Genomic DNA, 16,509 nt, shown 5'->3' on the forward strand with positions numbered 1-16,509 from the left:
AGAGGAAGAAGGAGAAGAGGGAGGAGGAGGAGGAGGAGAAGAGAGAAGGAAGGAAAGAAAGAAAGAAAAGAGGAAAGAAGGAAGGAAGGAAAGAAGGAAAGAAAAGAAAGAAAGAAAGAAAAGAGGAAAGAAGGAAGGAAGGAAAGAAGGAAAGAAAAGAAAGAAAGAAAGAAAGAAAGAAAGAAAGAAAGAAAGAAAAGAGGAAAGAAGGAAGGAAGGAAAGAAGGAAAGAAAAGAAAGAAAGAAAGAAAAGAGGAAAGAAGGAAGGAAGGAAGAAAGGAAAGAAGGAAGGAAAGAAAGAAAGAAAAGAGCCTGGAAAACACCACTGGAATACCCTACCCCCCGTCATATGCTCTAGCCCTGGCCTGGCCCCTTGGCCTATCTGAGTTTTCTGTTTCTGCTGCAGAGCTTTCTGGGAGAAGGTGCACATTCTCTGGCTCTCCAGTGCCTCCTGTCCATCAAGTGCTCCCCTCTAGCTCTCTCCAAGAAGCACCAGAAGCCTGACTGCTGCGATGCCTGCCAATTCATCTTGGCTACAAAGTACTGAGTGTCTGAAGGCACATTTTTGCACCATGTGGCCTGCCTTGCTTCCTCACCTCATGGGATATGGGGAATATTTCCTTCTTGCCTCATCCAGGAGGTACCCTGTCAGGAAGGGACCTGTCAGGAAGTACTGCCTGGAGGGATAAATGCATGGATGGGTGGATGGATGGAAGGATGGGGAGAGCACAAGAAGGAAGAAGGAAGGAAGGGTGCATGGGTGGATGAATGCACACCACCATGCCCTTACCTACAAACAGGTTAAAGGGGCAGGAGGGTCACAGAAGGCAAGTGCCAAAGAGGGGAGGAGAGCAGCACCCAGCATGGCCGGAACTCTGGACTTGGGGCTGCAGAGCTGAACTGACAGCCTGACTTTGCCCCAGGAACAAGCTGTGTGACCTTGGGTCACCCTCAGCAAGCTTTAGTTTTCACATTTGTAAAACGAGTGATCATATCTCCCTTGTGGCATGGTTTAAGGCATGCATAGGAAATGACTTCTTTGAAGCACCTGCTGACGTCAGGTTGTGAGCTCATGGAGGAAGCAGCTGGCGCTCTCCCACATGGCCGGCCCAGCTCAGGTCAGCCACACTGAAATTCTCACTGAGTGCCCGTGGCTGCCGGCTGTACTAGCCACTAGGGCTCCAGAGAACACAAGGGCCACCCCATAGCCAGGCCAGGCCGGGTCGGGGCTGGCTCCAGCTGGCCTAGGGAACCCATGATTCTGCCTGTCCCCACTGGCTGGGAGTGAGTGGAAATGGTGGGGTGGATCACAAGAGAAGTGATGTCACAGGCGAGGAAGCTGGCGGGAGGAAGGTTCCCGGAAAGGGGGAAGCCTGTGCTTCGGTGGCAGCCTGTGAGAGTGGCTTCTGCGAAACGGAGCAGCCGTGGTCAGATCTCATGGGCCAAGTCCCTCTACCCCTCCCAGGCCTCTCAAGGGCATGAGGCCTCAGCTGGGCTCAAGTAGGCACCAGGAGAAGCTAGGTAGAAAGCAGGTAGGTCAGGGGTGAAGGAGGCACCAGGGGCTCAGAGGAGTCAGGTGAGGTGCCTAAGGATGCTCAGCCCGTGGGGGGCCCAGGCCAGCCTTTCCTCATCACTACGCTGGCACTTGAGGGTTAAGATACCCTCTTCCCTGACACACCCTCTCCATCAGTGGGCATTCTGGGCCAAAGGACTGTACCTCCCCCTCCCTAAAGTGCCTTGTCTGAAAATCTGCTCTTCCCTAGACCTTTCACGTCTTTGCCACCCACACAAGCAGATTTCCAACAAACGCTCATTCTAAGAATTTCTCAGCATCTACATGGGATGATCACTATCACCCATGATCATAACTAGAAGGCACGGTGTCCCAGTGCGGATGGTTCGCAGGTGCCACCTCTGCCTTCCCTTCCACAGTCATTCACACAGGAGGAGTCTGCGGGGAGAGGACAAGAGTCTGCCCCTGGGGATCCTGGACCCTTAATGAAAGTCTGAGAAGAAAGGGCTGGGACTTCCCAGGCCACTCTGCAGCTGGTGGGACAGCCACAGAAACCGTCCATCCCGCCACCCGGATGCCAGTGGGTTGGCTGGGGATGCCTTGGCTGAGGGAGTCACCAGCTGGCATGGGCCACTAGAGGCCCAGAGGGAAGAATCGCACATGTGGACCACACACACATGCACACACACGTGCACAGACACGCATGGACGCACGCACACAGACATGCATCCGTGCACCCACGTGCACTCTGGATCAGGCTGCCTGGCCTTAGCTCTGGCTCAACGAGCTGGGTGACTTTGGGCAAATTACTTCGTCTCTCTGTCTTGGGTGTCTCGCTGGTCTATGAAGTCTGTACAGGCACGTGATTCCTCGCTGGGTTGTTGAGGCTGAAAGAGCCAGCACCGTAAACCCCTCGGCTTGTGCCTGCCCAGAGTGGAGTGACAGCCGGTGAGGAACGCAGGGTCGCTGCACGTGACCCACGCCCACATGTGCAGTGTTCTCCATGCACTGTCTCACTTAGTCTTCCCAGAGCCGGGCTCTCTCTCACGACCTTTTTTCAGATGAGTTACCTGAGGCTGGGAGATCTAAGTCCTCGCCCAGGTAGGAAGCAGAGGAGACAGGTGCTGAGCCCTGGCCTGTCTGGCTCCGACACTAAAGCGCTTTCCACCTCACCAGCCTGACTTGGAATGGCCTTTGGCCAGGAATGAATAAACGCAACTTGTACGGGATACAGCATCTCCCTGATGGGTAAGTAATCAAAGGTTGGGGCTGGCCTGAACCCCTTGTTTCACAGACAAGGAAGTGAGTGCATCTACAGATCCATGCAAACCCTGACGCCAGATCCCGCTGAGCACTTCCACCCCCATGTGGCAAGGGAGGCCTGGACAGAGAGAGGGGAGCTATGGGGGCACGGGGAACTGCCAGGCCTCATCCTTACCACCCAGCCACTGCTTGGCTACACCCTGAAGTCCATCTCCACCACTGAAAGGCGGAAAAGACAGGGACAAAAGGCCAAGTCCTTTTAACCATCGCTGATCCCAGTTTCCCCACCTGTACCATAGGTTGGGTGCTAGGACCGGTCCAGCCCACACGTTCTATAGCTCAGTGGTGCTCAGAGACTCTGGGGAGATCCCTCCACCCCACTGGAAGCTGTCCTAGTGCCTAAAATTCACCACTGAGGCATCATTCCTTTGGATTAGGGAAAAGATTCTCCCATCCATGTTCCACACGCTCTCTGTCATTACCCAAGTGTGGCTCACAAAGTCCCTGTCTCCCCAGTACCCAGACCCTTGCCCGACTGCAACAGGAAGGGAGGTGGGCCCTCCCCCAGGAAGCATGGGGTGGAGCATCCTTTGGCCTGCTGTTTGTGGCTGGTGGGGTATGGGAGAGATCCCAACTGTGGACCCATCTGCATGTCACCTAATCCTGCTGAGCCTTGATTTTCTCCTCTGGGAAATGGGAACGGTGCCGATGACCACACAGGTTATTGGGTCAATGCACTGAACACCTGTCTTAGCCCCTAACTCCAGGCCACCGAACTCCCCACAACCCCTGAATGCTGGGGCCCCACCTCTGGCCAATGGAATTGCCATGGGGGTGAGGGATGAGATGGGGGTGTCAGACCCAAGACCGTTCCTTCTCCTTTCTGAGCCTCCCTGAGACATAAAGTTCAGCGCTGGGGTAGGGAGGGAGGCAGGAAAACATGTTCTCATCATTCGCAGAACTGTGAACCACGGATCCATCTCAGGGTCACCCTGCGGGTTCCTGTGAGCGGGGGTGAGGCCAGCCATCCTCAGCCTAGGTGAGTAGCAAGGCAGCCCCAAGGGAGCTCCACGAGGAGTCAGGGCAGCCATTCCCAGAGGTGTCCCCATCATACTACAGATGCCTTCTGCTCTCCAGACAGCACAGGCCTGATGTCGCCGAACCAGCATGTCACCCCAGCAGCACAGGCCTGATGTCACACTCCATCAGCATATCATCACCAAATGCAAAGCCCTGAAGCCGCTGCTTCACCATGTCACCCCCAACAGCTCAGGCCCAAAGTCACTCCCCATGTCACCCCCGGCAGCATAGTCCTAAATCATACCATGGGTAATTCTTCTCCTTTCCTTTAATCCTAGTCCCAGATAAATTGCAAAAAGGAGTCAAGCAAACCTTGTCATTCTCTGTCACCTTTTGTCTGGATGATCCTTTTGAATAGGATCAACCAACAAGCAAATTACAAGTGTTGGTGAATGGGAACACAGAGCCCAGAAATCCAAAATTCTAGAATTTTGGCATCTTCCAAGACTGGCATCTTGGATATTCAAACTCTATGAAACCAAGAAATGACGAATCTTGCGTACTAGACTCTCAACCCATTAGGCCCCCAGAATTCTGGGGCTGGAAGGGAGGGCAGAGCCCAGTCTGTGATGAGGGGTAGTCTCCTCTTTCCTGACGCTGACGCGATGACGGTTTTAACCCTGGATTCCCAGGGGAAGGGTCTCCCTGGCTCTGCCATCGCTGCTTCAATATTCCTCTTCTCTCTCCCCAAACCTCTGCTCCCCAACAATGGAGCCGTGGGAGGGCCTCCCTCTCCTCTTGCCCACCCTCCACCCTCTAAACAATATTACCTGCACCTGACCCTCCTTCTCTCCCTCTGGGGATGCCGGGAGGATCCACACATTTGAGAGACGGAACCTCTCCTGTCTTAAATGCCCCTTCCTTGAATTGCCTAGTTCTCTTTTCTTCCCAGACAAATGAAAACCTGTCCATATACCTTGTCTCTGTTTCCCTGCCTCCCTGCCCACCCCAGGCCTCTGAAGCTGCTGGCACCACCCATGGCCTCCTGGTGGCCAGGCCCAGGGGGCACTTATTGGCCTCATGCCATAGTGACCCTGGTGACGGTGGTCGCTTAGCCTAACTCTGCTGTCTCTTGCTCACATCCCTGGAAGGACTCACTTCTTTGTCAGAAACTTAGTTACCAGAGGGGGCAAGGGCAAGAGCAGGGAAGAGGGCAAGTGCCCTGTTGGGGATTCAGGGGATCCAGGGCACCCGTGATTTCCACGTTACCCTGTGCAATGGGATTGGACCTGGCTGTGCAGCAGGGGGTCATGATAAGAGGGAGGCCCCTCTGATTGTACACCTTGGGTTTAGGGGGAAGGCACCGAAGTGCCCATGAGTCCTTTGGCTCTGGAATCATTTTATTGAAGGATTGAGGGTGCCAGAGGGGGTTACAGCACCCAAGGAGATGAGACTACTTTGCTGTAATTAGAACCAACATCCAAGGTGTCTGATGACCAAGGGTGTCTGAGACTGCTGGGGTAGCTAGAGGGGAAGCTGGGGCCAGAGCGGGGGGCCAGGACGAGGACAACAGGCCCAACACCAGCCCCAGCCTCTGCTGGCTCCCCCTGCTGCCCCTCTGAGGCTGGGGACTTGGGCTTCCAATGAGGGGGTCACCTGTTGGGGAGGGAGGAGAGGGAGGGGGAGGGAGGAAAGGAAGCTGGAGGGAGGAGAGGAAGTAGTACCTCCTGTTCTGGATTGTCCACTGGCCCTGGGTGCACGGCAAATCATACTTCTGCCTCCGCAGTGCATAGGCGTCAAACCAGAGGGCCAAGCCGTAGTCCAGAGAGGGCACCTGGGAGGAAGGAGCGGGCCATCAGGTGGCCCATGGGGTGTGGCCAGGTTGGTGAACCCACTTCCCTAACAACAAAGAGAAGGAGACACAGAATCCCAGGTGGGGCTAAAGTCTGTCAGTCACTCAACAAACAGGCATTGCTGTGACCCACGCAGGGAGACCTCGCCCACACCCCTCTCCACCCTAGCAGGATTGGTACCCAGGGCTCAGCCCGTGGGCACTTCAGCAGAGGCGGGACACTGCCCGCTCTCATCCCGGGTTACCAGGGACCTGTGCTGTGCTTGGGGCAGAGGACAGGTGGGCAGGCAGGGTGGGGTCTCACCGTGAGGTGCCAGGAGCAGTGGGTTCGGGGCGAGTAGTAGCTGGGGAAGTATGGGGTGCTGAGGACACCCTGGAAGTCCAGCCTGTCATCCAGCGTCAGGTTCACCTCGCAGGCTGGACCAGGAAAGCAGTCGTTACACAGGGTCCCCTGGCTGCACCTCCCAGCAGGCGAGTACAGCTTGTAACCCCACCACCCCTACCACCTCGGCCAGCAAAGTGCTGTGGTTAAGTGTAACTGTGTGAACCTGGGTCTCAGTTTCCTCATCTGTAAAATGGGGACAATAATAGCACACACCTCATAGGGTAGTAAAGAGGATTAAAAAGACATAAAACATTCAAACAGCCTGGCACGTAGTAAGTGTTCGATCCGTGTTAGTTATTGACATTTGCGGGACAGCACTCGCCAGTTTACAAAATGCATTCACATCTGCGCAGGCCTCACGGTGGCGGCTGGGAGAGAGAGAGCTGTTCCCCTTTTCCAAGATGAGGTTCGGAGAAAAGGAGTGACTTGGTTGAGGCTACACAGTGAGAAGCTGAGGGGTCCAGGGGTCAGGACAGGAGCATGCTCAGCTGCCCTGGCCATCTCTCCATGGGGCCAGGGCCCCCAAAGCCGTTTGGCCTCCCTCCTGCCTTGAGCCTGTGTCAGACTCCCAAGAGAACAGCTCTGCTACCCATTTAGAGCTCCAGCTTGGTCAGCTGGGGACCGTGGTCCCTGCCAGAGAGTTTAGGGATAAACCAAGAAGAGAGTGGGGACCCTGAGTGGGAGGGAGCAGACTGGGGAGAAGGGTCGGGGGAGAAGCAGCTACCAACACTCTATGGCCTCCTCTCTGCCATCTTCCCCTCCCAAGCTCCAGAAATGGCAAAGTTTGAGCTTCCTGCCCACAGGTATGGCTGGCCCCGGCCCAGGACAGCTGTCCAGTGCAGAGTGGGACGTGCCCTTCCTAGGAAGGGGCAAGGAGGGAGGTCCTGAAGCAGGAGGAGGGTGGGGGCTGGGAGGGCAGTGCGAGACCTGTCACACCGGTGGCCCTGGCCTGGCTGTGCTGCCATCGCGCCTCCCCAAGCTCCCTGTGCCCTCTTGGCCGTAAGCGGACTGTCTAGGGCAGAATCCAAGGAGTTCTTAGTCCTGCTGCAAACAGACCCGCGTTCCAGGCCCAGCCACTGGTGGATGCCGAGGGAAGAGGGCAGGGAGGGGCAGAAGGGAGGGGACACAGGTCCAGGAGGGTGAGGAGGGAGGAGAGGCAGTCAGCACAGAAAAGAGAAAAGGAGAAAGAAGGATGGAGACAGAAAGAGGAGGGAAGTGAGGGAGCGATGCCGGGAAGATAGAGACTGCGAAAGGGTAGGAGGGTCAAGGGGCAGAGCGGGGTGGAAGTACAAATGGCGGAAGGAAGAGGGGGGCCAGGGTGGGGAGTGGAGAGCAGCAGGAGCTTCCAGAACCTTCCCTCTCCATCGCGTCCCCAATTTGGGCAAAAAGGTGAGCAGTGAGCCCAGTGGGGGGCCCTGGGTTTCTACCACCACCCCTCCCCTGCCCTAGAGTCCCCTCACCCCTCACCCTGGAAGACCACCGGCTGCACGGAGAGCATAAAGGGGTCGTAGTAGCTGTGCAGGCCCTTCTTCCAGACCACCGCCATGATGGCCCCCGATGCCAGGACCTCCACCACAGGCTCCTGGCGGCTGCAGCCGTACACCCTGGCAGAACAGAAAAGCGGCAAGGCTGGGCCGGGGTCTGGGAGGGGAGTGGCAGGGAGGGTGGCAGGCAGCTGCTCCGGGATGGTGGATGAGAGTCTGGAAGTCTGGGTTCTGGACCCAGGTCTGCTACTAGAGACCGCTGTGTGTCCATGGGGAGCCTGTGTCTCGCTGGCCCCAGAGGACAGACTGAAGGCCCTCCAAGGACCAGGCCAGCTCCTCGGGTGAGAGAGGCCCGGAGGTTCCCCAGACTTCTGGAGCTTACAGTTCAATGAAGATGGCTGGCTCAAGTCTCATGCTCCCTCCCCAGCCTCCTCCACCCTGCTACAGGATCACCTGTGACCCCTAGCATCCCTGGCAGGAAGACTAGACTGGCATCTGCAGGGAGCACCCCTTCTGGCTGCCTGCACGGCAGCTCCTGGCCGTGCTCAAGGATGGGACAGGGAGAAGGCAGGTGTGGTCTGGTGACCTCCAGGGTGCCCCAGAAATCTGCCCAGAGCTTGGTGCCTGGGGGGCTCGGAACAAATAACCGTATCTTAGACTTCCGGGCTTTGAGAAGTCTGGAATGTCAGCTGGGAAAAGACTCTAGTGACACTGTTAAGTCAGCTACTTGATTCCCAGATGGGGAAACTGAGGCCTCACCGGCAGTCCATGGCAGAGACAGGCCTGCGCTAGGCATTGCCTGTGATGGCTGGTACCCTCCCACATACACAGATGCCCCTGGTCTTCCTGTCTCAGACAGGGGTTCCCCAGCGCCCCTTCACCCTCTCACCCACCTCCACCGAACTTCCCAGTGTCCACGACAACGCTCTCTGGAGGCCCAGCGCATCTGATGGGCCAATTTATAAGAAACCAACAGCCCTGCCTGCCCCTGAGTGGGCAACCCAGTAGCCTCCCTGCCTGCCGATGGTACGTGGGCACCTGGGCCTTGACAGGAGGAAGGGGTGCCGCTGGAGGGATTTCGGGCACCTTGGCGAGCGAGTACCTGAGCTCCTCCAGGCACAGCCTCAAAATCACTACACATGGCATCCGAGCAGACCGTAGCCAGTTGAAGGCGTGGTGTGCATAAGCCCAAGGGGTCTCCCTGGGAAGGTCTTGGTGCCCAGAGTCCGGCGATGGGGCATTTCCCCTGGCCTCTTGCCAGGGGAGGGAGGTGGCCTCCAGTAGCAGGCACCACCCCTCTCGCCCCCCAGGCCCTCGTCCCTTCTTCCTGCCATTCCAGCTTGGTCTTCCTGCAGTGCTCAAGTCTCCCCAGCCAGACCCCTGACCCCCACCCTCCCACACAGCCATGTCCTTTTTGGCCTTACTGGCTCATCTTCCCTGGGAGGTGGGAGATACGATATCAGGATGGAAAAGACCTGGAGGTCACCTTTAATGGGGGCTTTTGCTTTCATTGTTGGGGGGGGTTATTTTATTTACCTAGCAGCAGAGCCCTTGTAAATGAAATATGGAACGCAGAAACAAAGCGCATGGTTGAAGCTGGGCAAGGGGCCACCTGCTCTGTCTTCCCATCACCACCAAAGGCCCCCTCGCCCCCATTCCCCAGCAGGTTTCTGGGGTACGAGCTTGAGAACCCCAAATGTTGTCTAACCTGTCATTTTAGAGCTTCTCCAAGGGTCTGGGATGAGGGAAACACCAGGAGCCGCAGTGAGTAGGAACAGAGTTGGGCCTGGCAGTCAGGTCCCCTCCCAAGCTGAGGGGCACCTGGAGAAGCCCCAGGGGAAGCCCCTAAGTGTCTCCACCCTTTTTGGACCTGGAAGTCAGATGGTGTCTGGCTTCTCTGTGCTTCCCAGAGCCCTCCAGGAATTCAGCCCACGCACATGCCGCAGATCTCAGAACTGTCAATAGCTCCTCACTTATCAAAGTCCAAACAGCTCCTGGTACTCAATGCCTTTTGTGGCCCAGTCCCAGTTAGACTATATATAATGGTAACAATAATGGCTAGTATTTACTGGGCACTCACTATGTGTAAGGATCATGGTACAGATAGTCTGATTTAAATCCTCCAGTGATCCCGCAAGATGTAAGGTAAGCAGGTCCTGAGAGGCAAAGTAACTTGCCTTAGGACACACAGCTAGGAGGCAGGGGGTTCCCCATCACAGCCCCACACCCCCACCCCACACACCAGTAAACCTCTCTGCTCTTGTATTTAATCCATGAGCTCTGATGCATTGCTAGAGCTTGCAAAGCGGTACCACCTACATCATTCATTGGTTCACTCAAAATCGATACTGCGCACCAACTGTGCGTTTGATCTAGGCACCAGGGCCCGGCGGTGAAGATATCCCCTCCCACTGAGAATCTAGTGTCTCATTTAAACCTCACCAGAAGCCTGGGAAGCAGGGAGGTGGGTGTTCTGCCAGGAAGCAGTCAGGATTTAGGAATGAGCCCAGAGGTTGAAAGCCCAGGCTGCAGCCAGACTCTGAAATATCCCAACAAGCCACAGTGCCTCCCAGAGCTGACTTTAGGGGTCATCTAGAACAACAGCTTTGTTACAAATGGGAAAACCAAGACTTGGGGAGGGGAAGCGCGGCCAGTACACAACCATCTCCAGCCTCCTCTCTCCTATCCCCTCTAGGCTAGCCGTCCTATCTCCCAGATACCCAGGCCCAAGGTCCTACCCCCAGTTGTCTAAGAATGCTGTGTATGACTTTTAACCCCCCAATCAGCCATTTCCCTTTCCAGCCCTCCCTCCCGCCCTCCTTCCCAGGGACTCACGAGGTGATGAGCCTCTTCTCCAGGGGCCCAGCCACGTCATACATTGCCAGTCGGTCCCGGCACTCGGCCAGCGTCCACTCCAGCCGGAGTTTGAGCATGAGGTCTTCGGGGCCCTGCAGGTGCCACAGGCAGCTGGAGGCCAGGTGGTCGGGTCCCTTCAGCCGGAGGACCTGACCCTGGCCCACGTAGCTGTAGCGGTAACAACCTGGAGCGGGAAGAGGGACACAGCCCCTGATTCCTGTGACCCAGAAGGAGGGGACCCTGGGGAGCCAGGTTCCTCAAGGTCCTCCCCGAGGCAGGATGGGGCGGGCAGGGGAGCCAGGTGGGGACAGCCAGACACGCTCTACCCGATCCTTCTCTTTCCCTGCCGGAATCCTCATTCACGCATTTGTTCATTGGTTCAGTCATTCACTCAAGGAATAGACACCCACTGAGCTTCATGCTTTCTCAGTGCCCAGGTAAAGATACAGTCACTGCCTGGGGACATGGATGACAGCGGGGACACACAGACACAGAACAGGCAAGAATAGCTCAGGAGGTGATGGTTCCAAACCCAGCCTACGGGCTGGGGGCGTCCTGGGGGGTCCCCGCGTGAGCAAAGAGGCTGGGGCGAGCCGGGCAGCTTTGAGAAAAGTGCACACAGGGCACATGTGTCTAGAGGAGAAGCTGAAGGCAGGGAGGCCCGGCCCAGGCCACTCCCAGGACCGATGCTGCTTTCTCCTGCAGCCACAGGGAGCCACAGAAGGTTGAGCAAGGCTGGACATGGGCTGCCTTGGACCACACACTCCTCTGGCTGCTGTGAGCAACACTGTGGAGAACAGCGAGGCCACACGCAATGAGGAGGAGAGGGGAGGAGGGCTTCACTTCCGGTAGAGAGAAGGGACTGCCCTAAGGAGGAGTCTGGGAGGCTGCCTTGCGGGGAGGACATGAGCTTTGAGCTAATGATGGCGAAGTCGTCAGAATAAAACAGGTGTTTATCAAGCATTTGCTACAGGCCAGAAACCGAGCTGAATGCCTTCCCCCAGTGTCTCACTGAATGCCCACAACTGCTCTATGAGATACTTTCAATGATTGTGCCCATTGCACAGACCTGGGCCAGACACATCTGGGTTTGCCCAGCCACCACCTAATCTTTCCTGGGCCTTGGTTTCCTCATCTGTAGAATGGGACGATAACACCACCCTTGCAGGGTCGCCAGCAGGTTGTGGCATGACGCACGTTTGAGTGCCCAGCACAGCGCCTTGCACAGTAGGGGCTCAGTAAAGACATTACCTGTTCCTCAGGTGGGCGTGAGGGAGACGGAGCAGGTAGGGCTGGGAAGAAAGGCCTGTGGCTCGTCATCCTGCCGCTGGCCCCGCCTGAGGCTCAGACCTAGCCCATCTCATGGCTGCCTCGCTTCACAACTCCTTCACCATCACACCCTACACCCCTACCCCACACACAAGTGAGCCTCTGCTCTTCCATCTAATCCATAAGCTCTGATGCACGGCTAGAACTTACAAAGCAGTACCACCTGCATCACTCATTCATTCATTCATTCATTCATTCAAAACAGTGACTGTGCACCTACTGTGTGTTCCATCTAGGCACCAGGCTCTGGCAGTGAACATATTCTCTCCCATGGAGCATCTAGTATCTCATTTAAACCTCACCAGAAGCCTGGTGCTCTTCCAGGAGCCAGTGGGGATTTAGGAATGAACCTGGGATGAGGGAGGCAGCCTGGTGACATGAAATTATAAAACCTGAGTTTTCAGTCTATTTTCTCTGCTTTAAACCGTCTTATTTGGAAGGCCGCCGACAAACAAAGGTCCCCCTGTCAGCTTGGTCAGCCTGAGAGCAGCCCCCCAGGCTAGCCATCTGCTGGGCCTCCAGGGGAGGGGGAAGGGGGAAGGAACTGGAGAGAAGGAGGGAGGGGCACTACCCTCCCCACCTAGCACCAACACTCATCAGCTGTGTGATGATGTCATTCTTGGCTCATGGGCCATACCAAATCAGGCAGCAGTGGACCAGGTTCAGTGTCCAGGCTGCAGTGAGCCAGTCTCTGTCCCCAAGCGTCGTCTGATTAAGTCCCCCTGAGGCTCTCAGGAATAATAACTCTGACTTACTATTGATTGTAGCTAATCAACCTCGGACTCTGTAGAGGTATATGTTCACTACCTCTGGGTAGTTAACTGAGCCTCGGCCAGTGGCTTAGCCATTCCGAGTTCTGTCAAATGGATGTGATAATAATCCCCGTCCTACGACCTCCTCTGGGCAATGCTGAGGACCAGGAAGGGAATGAAGGTGAATACACTTTGCTCTGATGCTGCCGCCTGTGGCTCAGTCCCTTCTCCCTGACCCTTGGCCGTGCTGACTGCAGTGAGGAGCTGAGCTCCCCAGGGAGAGACCAACAGTATCTGCCTAGGGAAGGGACAGAGCCTCCACCAGCAGCTGGGGAAAGATGCCTGGCTCTTCCTAGGGTTTTGTGTTCTTTAAATCTTGCTCTAAGCAGATTCTTTGCTATTGTCACTTTAATAATTAGTCTTTTTTTTTTTTTTTTTTTTTTTGAGGTGAATTCAGTGGAGAGGTGTGTGCTAACCTCTTGTTAATCAGAAGCCCCTTCAGAGAACCTGGCACCTCTCGGGGCTGGGAGGAAGTAACTGAACATGCCTTGGTGTTGCTCTCCCCTGGCCTTTGCCCCTGCCATTCTCTCTGCCCCGGGATCCCTTTCTCCTTCTCACCCTGACAAGTCCCTGCCTACCCCCACGCCCGAATTTCTTTTTCTTTTAGAAATTATTTTATTTTATTGTTGAGACAGCCTGTCACCCAGGCTGGAGTGCAGTGATGTGATCACAACAGCTCATTGCAGCCTCAACCTCCTGAGCTCCGGTGATCCTCCCACCTTAGCCTCCCCTCCTCCACCCCTGAGTAGCTAGGACTGCGGGTACACACCACCATGCCCGGCTAATTTTTTTTTTTTTTTTTAATGGAGTTTGCTCTTGTCGCCCAGGCTGGAGTGCAATGGTGTAATCTCAGCTCACTGCAACCTAACACTTCCTGGGTTCAAGAAATTCTCCTGCCTCAGCCTCCTAAGTAGCTGGAATTACAGGCATGGGCCACCATGCCCAGCTAGTTTTATATTTTTAGTAGAGACGGGATTTTGTCATGTTGGCCAGGCTGGCCTCGAACTCTTGACCTCAGGTGATCTGCTCAACTCGGCCTCCCAAAGTGCCAGGATTACAGGCGTGTGCCACCACGCCCGGCCCATGCCCAAATCTGATGCCCCCTCCATGAAGTCTTCCAGGATCCCCCAGTCAGGAGCACCCCCTTCCTCCTGTAGATCTGGGACTCTGCATGAGGCTCTTGATTTACCTCCTCCTCTGCTTTGGAACAAACAATTCCCTCTCTCCACTGCCTCTGGGGCCTCTATTCTCACACTGGCACTTGATGTTATGAGAATCTGTTTATGTGTCTGTCTCCCTCATGGGGCTTGAAGCTCCTCCGAGGGCAGGGGTGAGGACACGGTCGTCCTGGTGTCCTCAGCACAGGAATGGGGCCTGGCATAAAGGAAGTGCTCAGAAAGTCCACTTCAAGGATTTAAGTTGCTACCTCTACACCCTGAGACTCTGCTCTGGACGCGCACGGAACCAGTCTCCTCATTCATGCTTTCACTCATTTGTTAAATCATTCACTCATGAAACGAACACCCACTGAGCACAGATAGTTACAGAACAACTGTAGACAGACAGATATCAAGAGAGAGATGATAGATAGAAAGATAGATAGATAGATAGATAGATAGATAGATAGATAGATAGATAGATAGACAGACAGATTGATCAGTTTCTTGCATTCTTTACCATTCCGCTGGTTCCCCCGTTAATCAGCTAAATACATATTTGACACATGGTTACTCTATCTTTGTATGAGAATCATGATTTCACCTCTTCGAAAACTGTACTTTGAGCTCATCACTTCCATCCAACAAAGAAGCAAACATTTGACCAGCAGGATGGGAAGAGGGGAAGGTAAGGAAAGGTATAACAAGGATTTAAACTCAGCCTCCCTCCCTGAGAAGGGGTTGAGACGCTCACCCCGACCTTGGCTCTGGGTGACAATGCTAGATAGTATAGGAGGCATCTGAGAATTTGCGGGCCGTACAGTCCGGCAGCCCAGTTGGTGCACTGCACAGCTCACACAAACTACAACTTGGACAGCACCTCCTGCCTTGTGCAGCGTGGTGACCCTGCTGGTCAGCTGAAAGATTGTGGGTCCACCTGGAGAAACGCAAGGTGACTCTAGCAATATGGCACCTGGTAGGGAGGGAGGGCTGATGAGCCGGACTGGGAAGGAAAGGAAAAGGTGGAAGGAGTGTTCCTGAATGCAATGGCACCGCTACCTCCAAAAGACCTGATACACCATGAATTGGCAAGGTGATTTTCTACCGTCAGTGGAAAAATGGCTTGTGGGCAGGTTGAAGTCTACGATAGAGAAGGAGAGTCACGTTTGTGGACCACTAAATCTGACTCATCCTCACACCCACACAGGAACGCACGCACACCTGTCTACAAGACACGCACAAAATACACGCGTGCACAAAGCCACCTCCTCTCCACCTACAGGCTCCAAGACTTGCTGGGGACACATCACTGAGTCCACCATGGCATCCCCTGGGTGACTCTGGGCCAGGGCTCCCTGCACCCACAACAGAGGCCATGTGTCCCCCTGACACACAACAAAGTCAAGACAAACACCAACTCAAAAGGGAAGTGGGGAGGGGAAAAAAAGTAGCGTACCCAGCGTGGAATTCAGTGCAGCTATGTCTTTCACACTGGCTTCTGATAAAAGGAAATGAACAAACAAATAAACAAGGACAAGATAAATAAAAGAAAATACAATGAAAATAAAATTAGAGGAGACTCTTGGAGCCAGCCTTGTCTGAGATTTACCCTAAGCACCCCCACCCCACCCTTCCATCCTGGCTCCTTGAATGCAACGGCTCTGCTACTTCACCTGGGGGGCTCTCTTGGGGGGCCCACCCTGAGGGCACTCCAACCCTGGCAGGCAGCCTCCCCAGGCCATATCACAGCTTGGTTCCCCCAACCTCATGAGGCCAACCCCACGTTTCCGCTCCCAGTACCGACCTAGGATCACTAGGCCCTCGGGGTCCACTTCGTACTCGGCCCTGTAGGGAACGGCAGCCGAGCTGTTGACCGTGGACAGCAGCTCCTCCACCAGCAGTGCCTGCACCGCCTCGGGGCTCAGCATCGGCCGGCGGTGCTCGGGGATTTGGAGAATGAACCAGAAGAAGCAGGTGAGCGGCCCCTCCCTAAGGCAGGCAGAAATGAGAGGGGCCAGGGAAGGATTCTGAGGTCTGGCCCCAGCCCCGCCCCTGCTCATGCACGTTGAGCGCTTTCCGCACCCCAGCCATTGCTGTCCGTCTTCACGCAGAAGCCTCCTAGCAACCTCTGAAGGAGGCGCTCTCATCATCCTTATTTTACGAATGAGAAAACTGAGGCACGAGAGGTGAACTTGTGCCTCATAGACTATGCCGCAAGTAGCAGAACCAGATGCGAACGGGGCGGCCAGGCCCTGGAGCCAATGCTCGTAACCCCATCGCCCTCCAACATAGCCTTGCCTGATGATGTCAAGCCCTTGATCAGCCATCACAGTCATTGCCTGGTGCAAACCTATCACACTCATGTTTCCATTCTACACATGAGCCCAGTGAAGGGAGGGTGACATGCAGGAAGCCGAGTTCCCTCTCCGTGCCTTAGTTTTCCCGTTTGAAACATGAAGGCATTGCATCAGAAGCCTACGGAGTCCCCTCCCATTCTTTGAATCTCAGCTTCCTGCAGGAGCTTGTCAGGGGCAAGGACAACTCACCCAAAGGAATAGACGGAGCTGGAGTTGTAATAAGTTCCCAGGCGGGTGCTGGCGATGAGCTCCTTGAGCTGTAAGAAGGGAAGACAAAAGCTCCTGGGACCCTCTGCTGGGAGGGCCACTTCCTACTTCAGGGTGCCCTTTGCTCCTCCCGGCAGCCCCGCTCCATGCAGGAGCCTCCAAGGTGGACAGGCTTGATCACAGTCACACAGTGCTGAGTGCCCAGGCCGGGGCATGCATGAACCTCACACCCCGTCCGCTTCTTTCCCTTTCCCCTATACCTGACTCTCACCTC

At 55.3% G+C, this 16,509-nt stretch overlaps 1 protein-coding gene across 4 annotated transcripts in view; it reads right to left on the reverse strand.

Annotated features, from left to right (window-relative positions):
* Positions 1-16,509, reverse strand: part of TMPRSS6 (transmembrane serine protease 6) — a 38,216-nt gene that overhangs the window by 12,653 nt on the left and 9,054 nt on the right. For all 4 annotated transcript variants that reach the window (XR_002733600.2, XM_031934610.1, XM_023222144.2 and 1 more), the window contains 7 exons: positions 16,218-16,285; positions 15,476-15,660; positions 15,128-15,169; positions 10,353-10,557; positions 7,501-7,637; positions 5,953-6,065; positions 5,521-5,630 (listed from right to left, as the gene is read on the reverse strand). Coding sequence is in view for 3 of the 4 variants with exons in the window: in XM_031934610.1 (XP_031790470.1) it covers positions 5,521-5,630; positions 5,953-6,065; positions 7,501-7,637; positions 10,353-10,557; positions 15,128-15,169; positions 15,476-15,660; positions 16,218-16,285 (860 nt within the window). In the remaining variant the exon portion in view is untranslated. The remainder of the gene's footprint in view (positions 1-5,520; positions 5,631-5,952; positions 6,066-7,500; positions 7,638-10,352; positions 10,558-15,127; positions 15,170-15,475; positions 15,661-16,217; positions 16,286-16,509) is intronic.

The sequence above is a fragment of the Piliocolobus tephrosceles genome, chromosome 19 (genome assembly GCF_002776525.5).
Source record: "Piliocolobus tephrosceles isolate RC106 chromosome 19, ASM277652v3, whole genome shotgun sequence".
NCBI classification, from domain to species: domain Eukaryota; kingdom Metazoa; phylum Chordata; class Mammalia; order Primates; family Cercopithecidae; genus Piliocolobus; species Piliocolobus tephrosceles.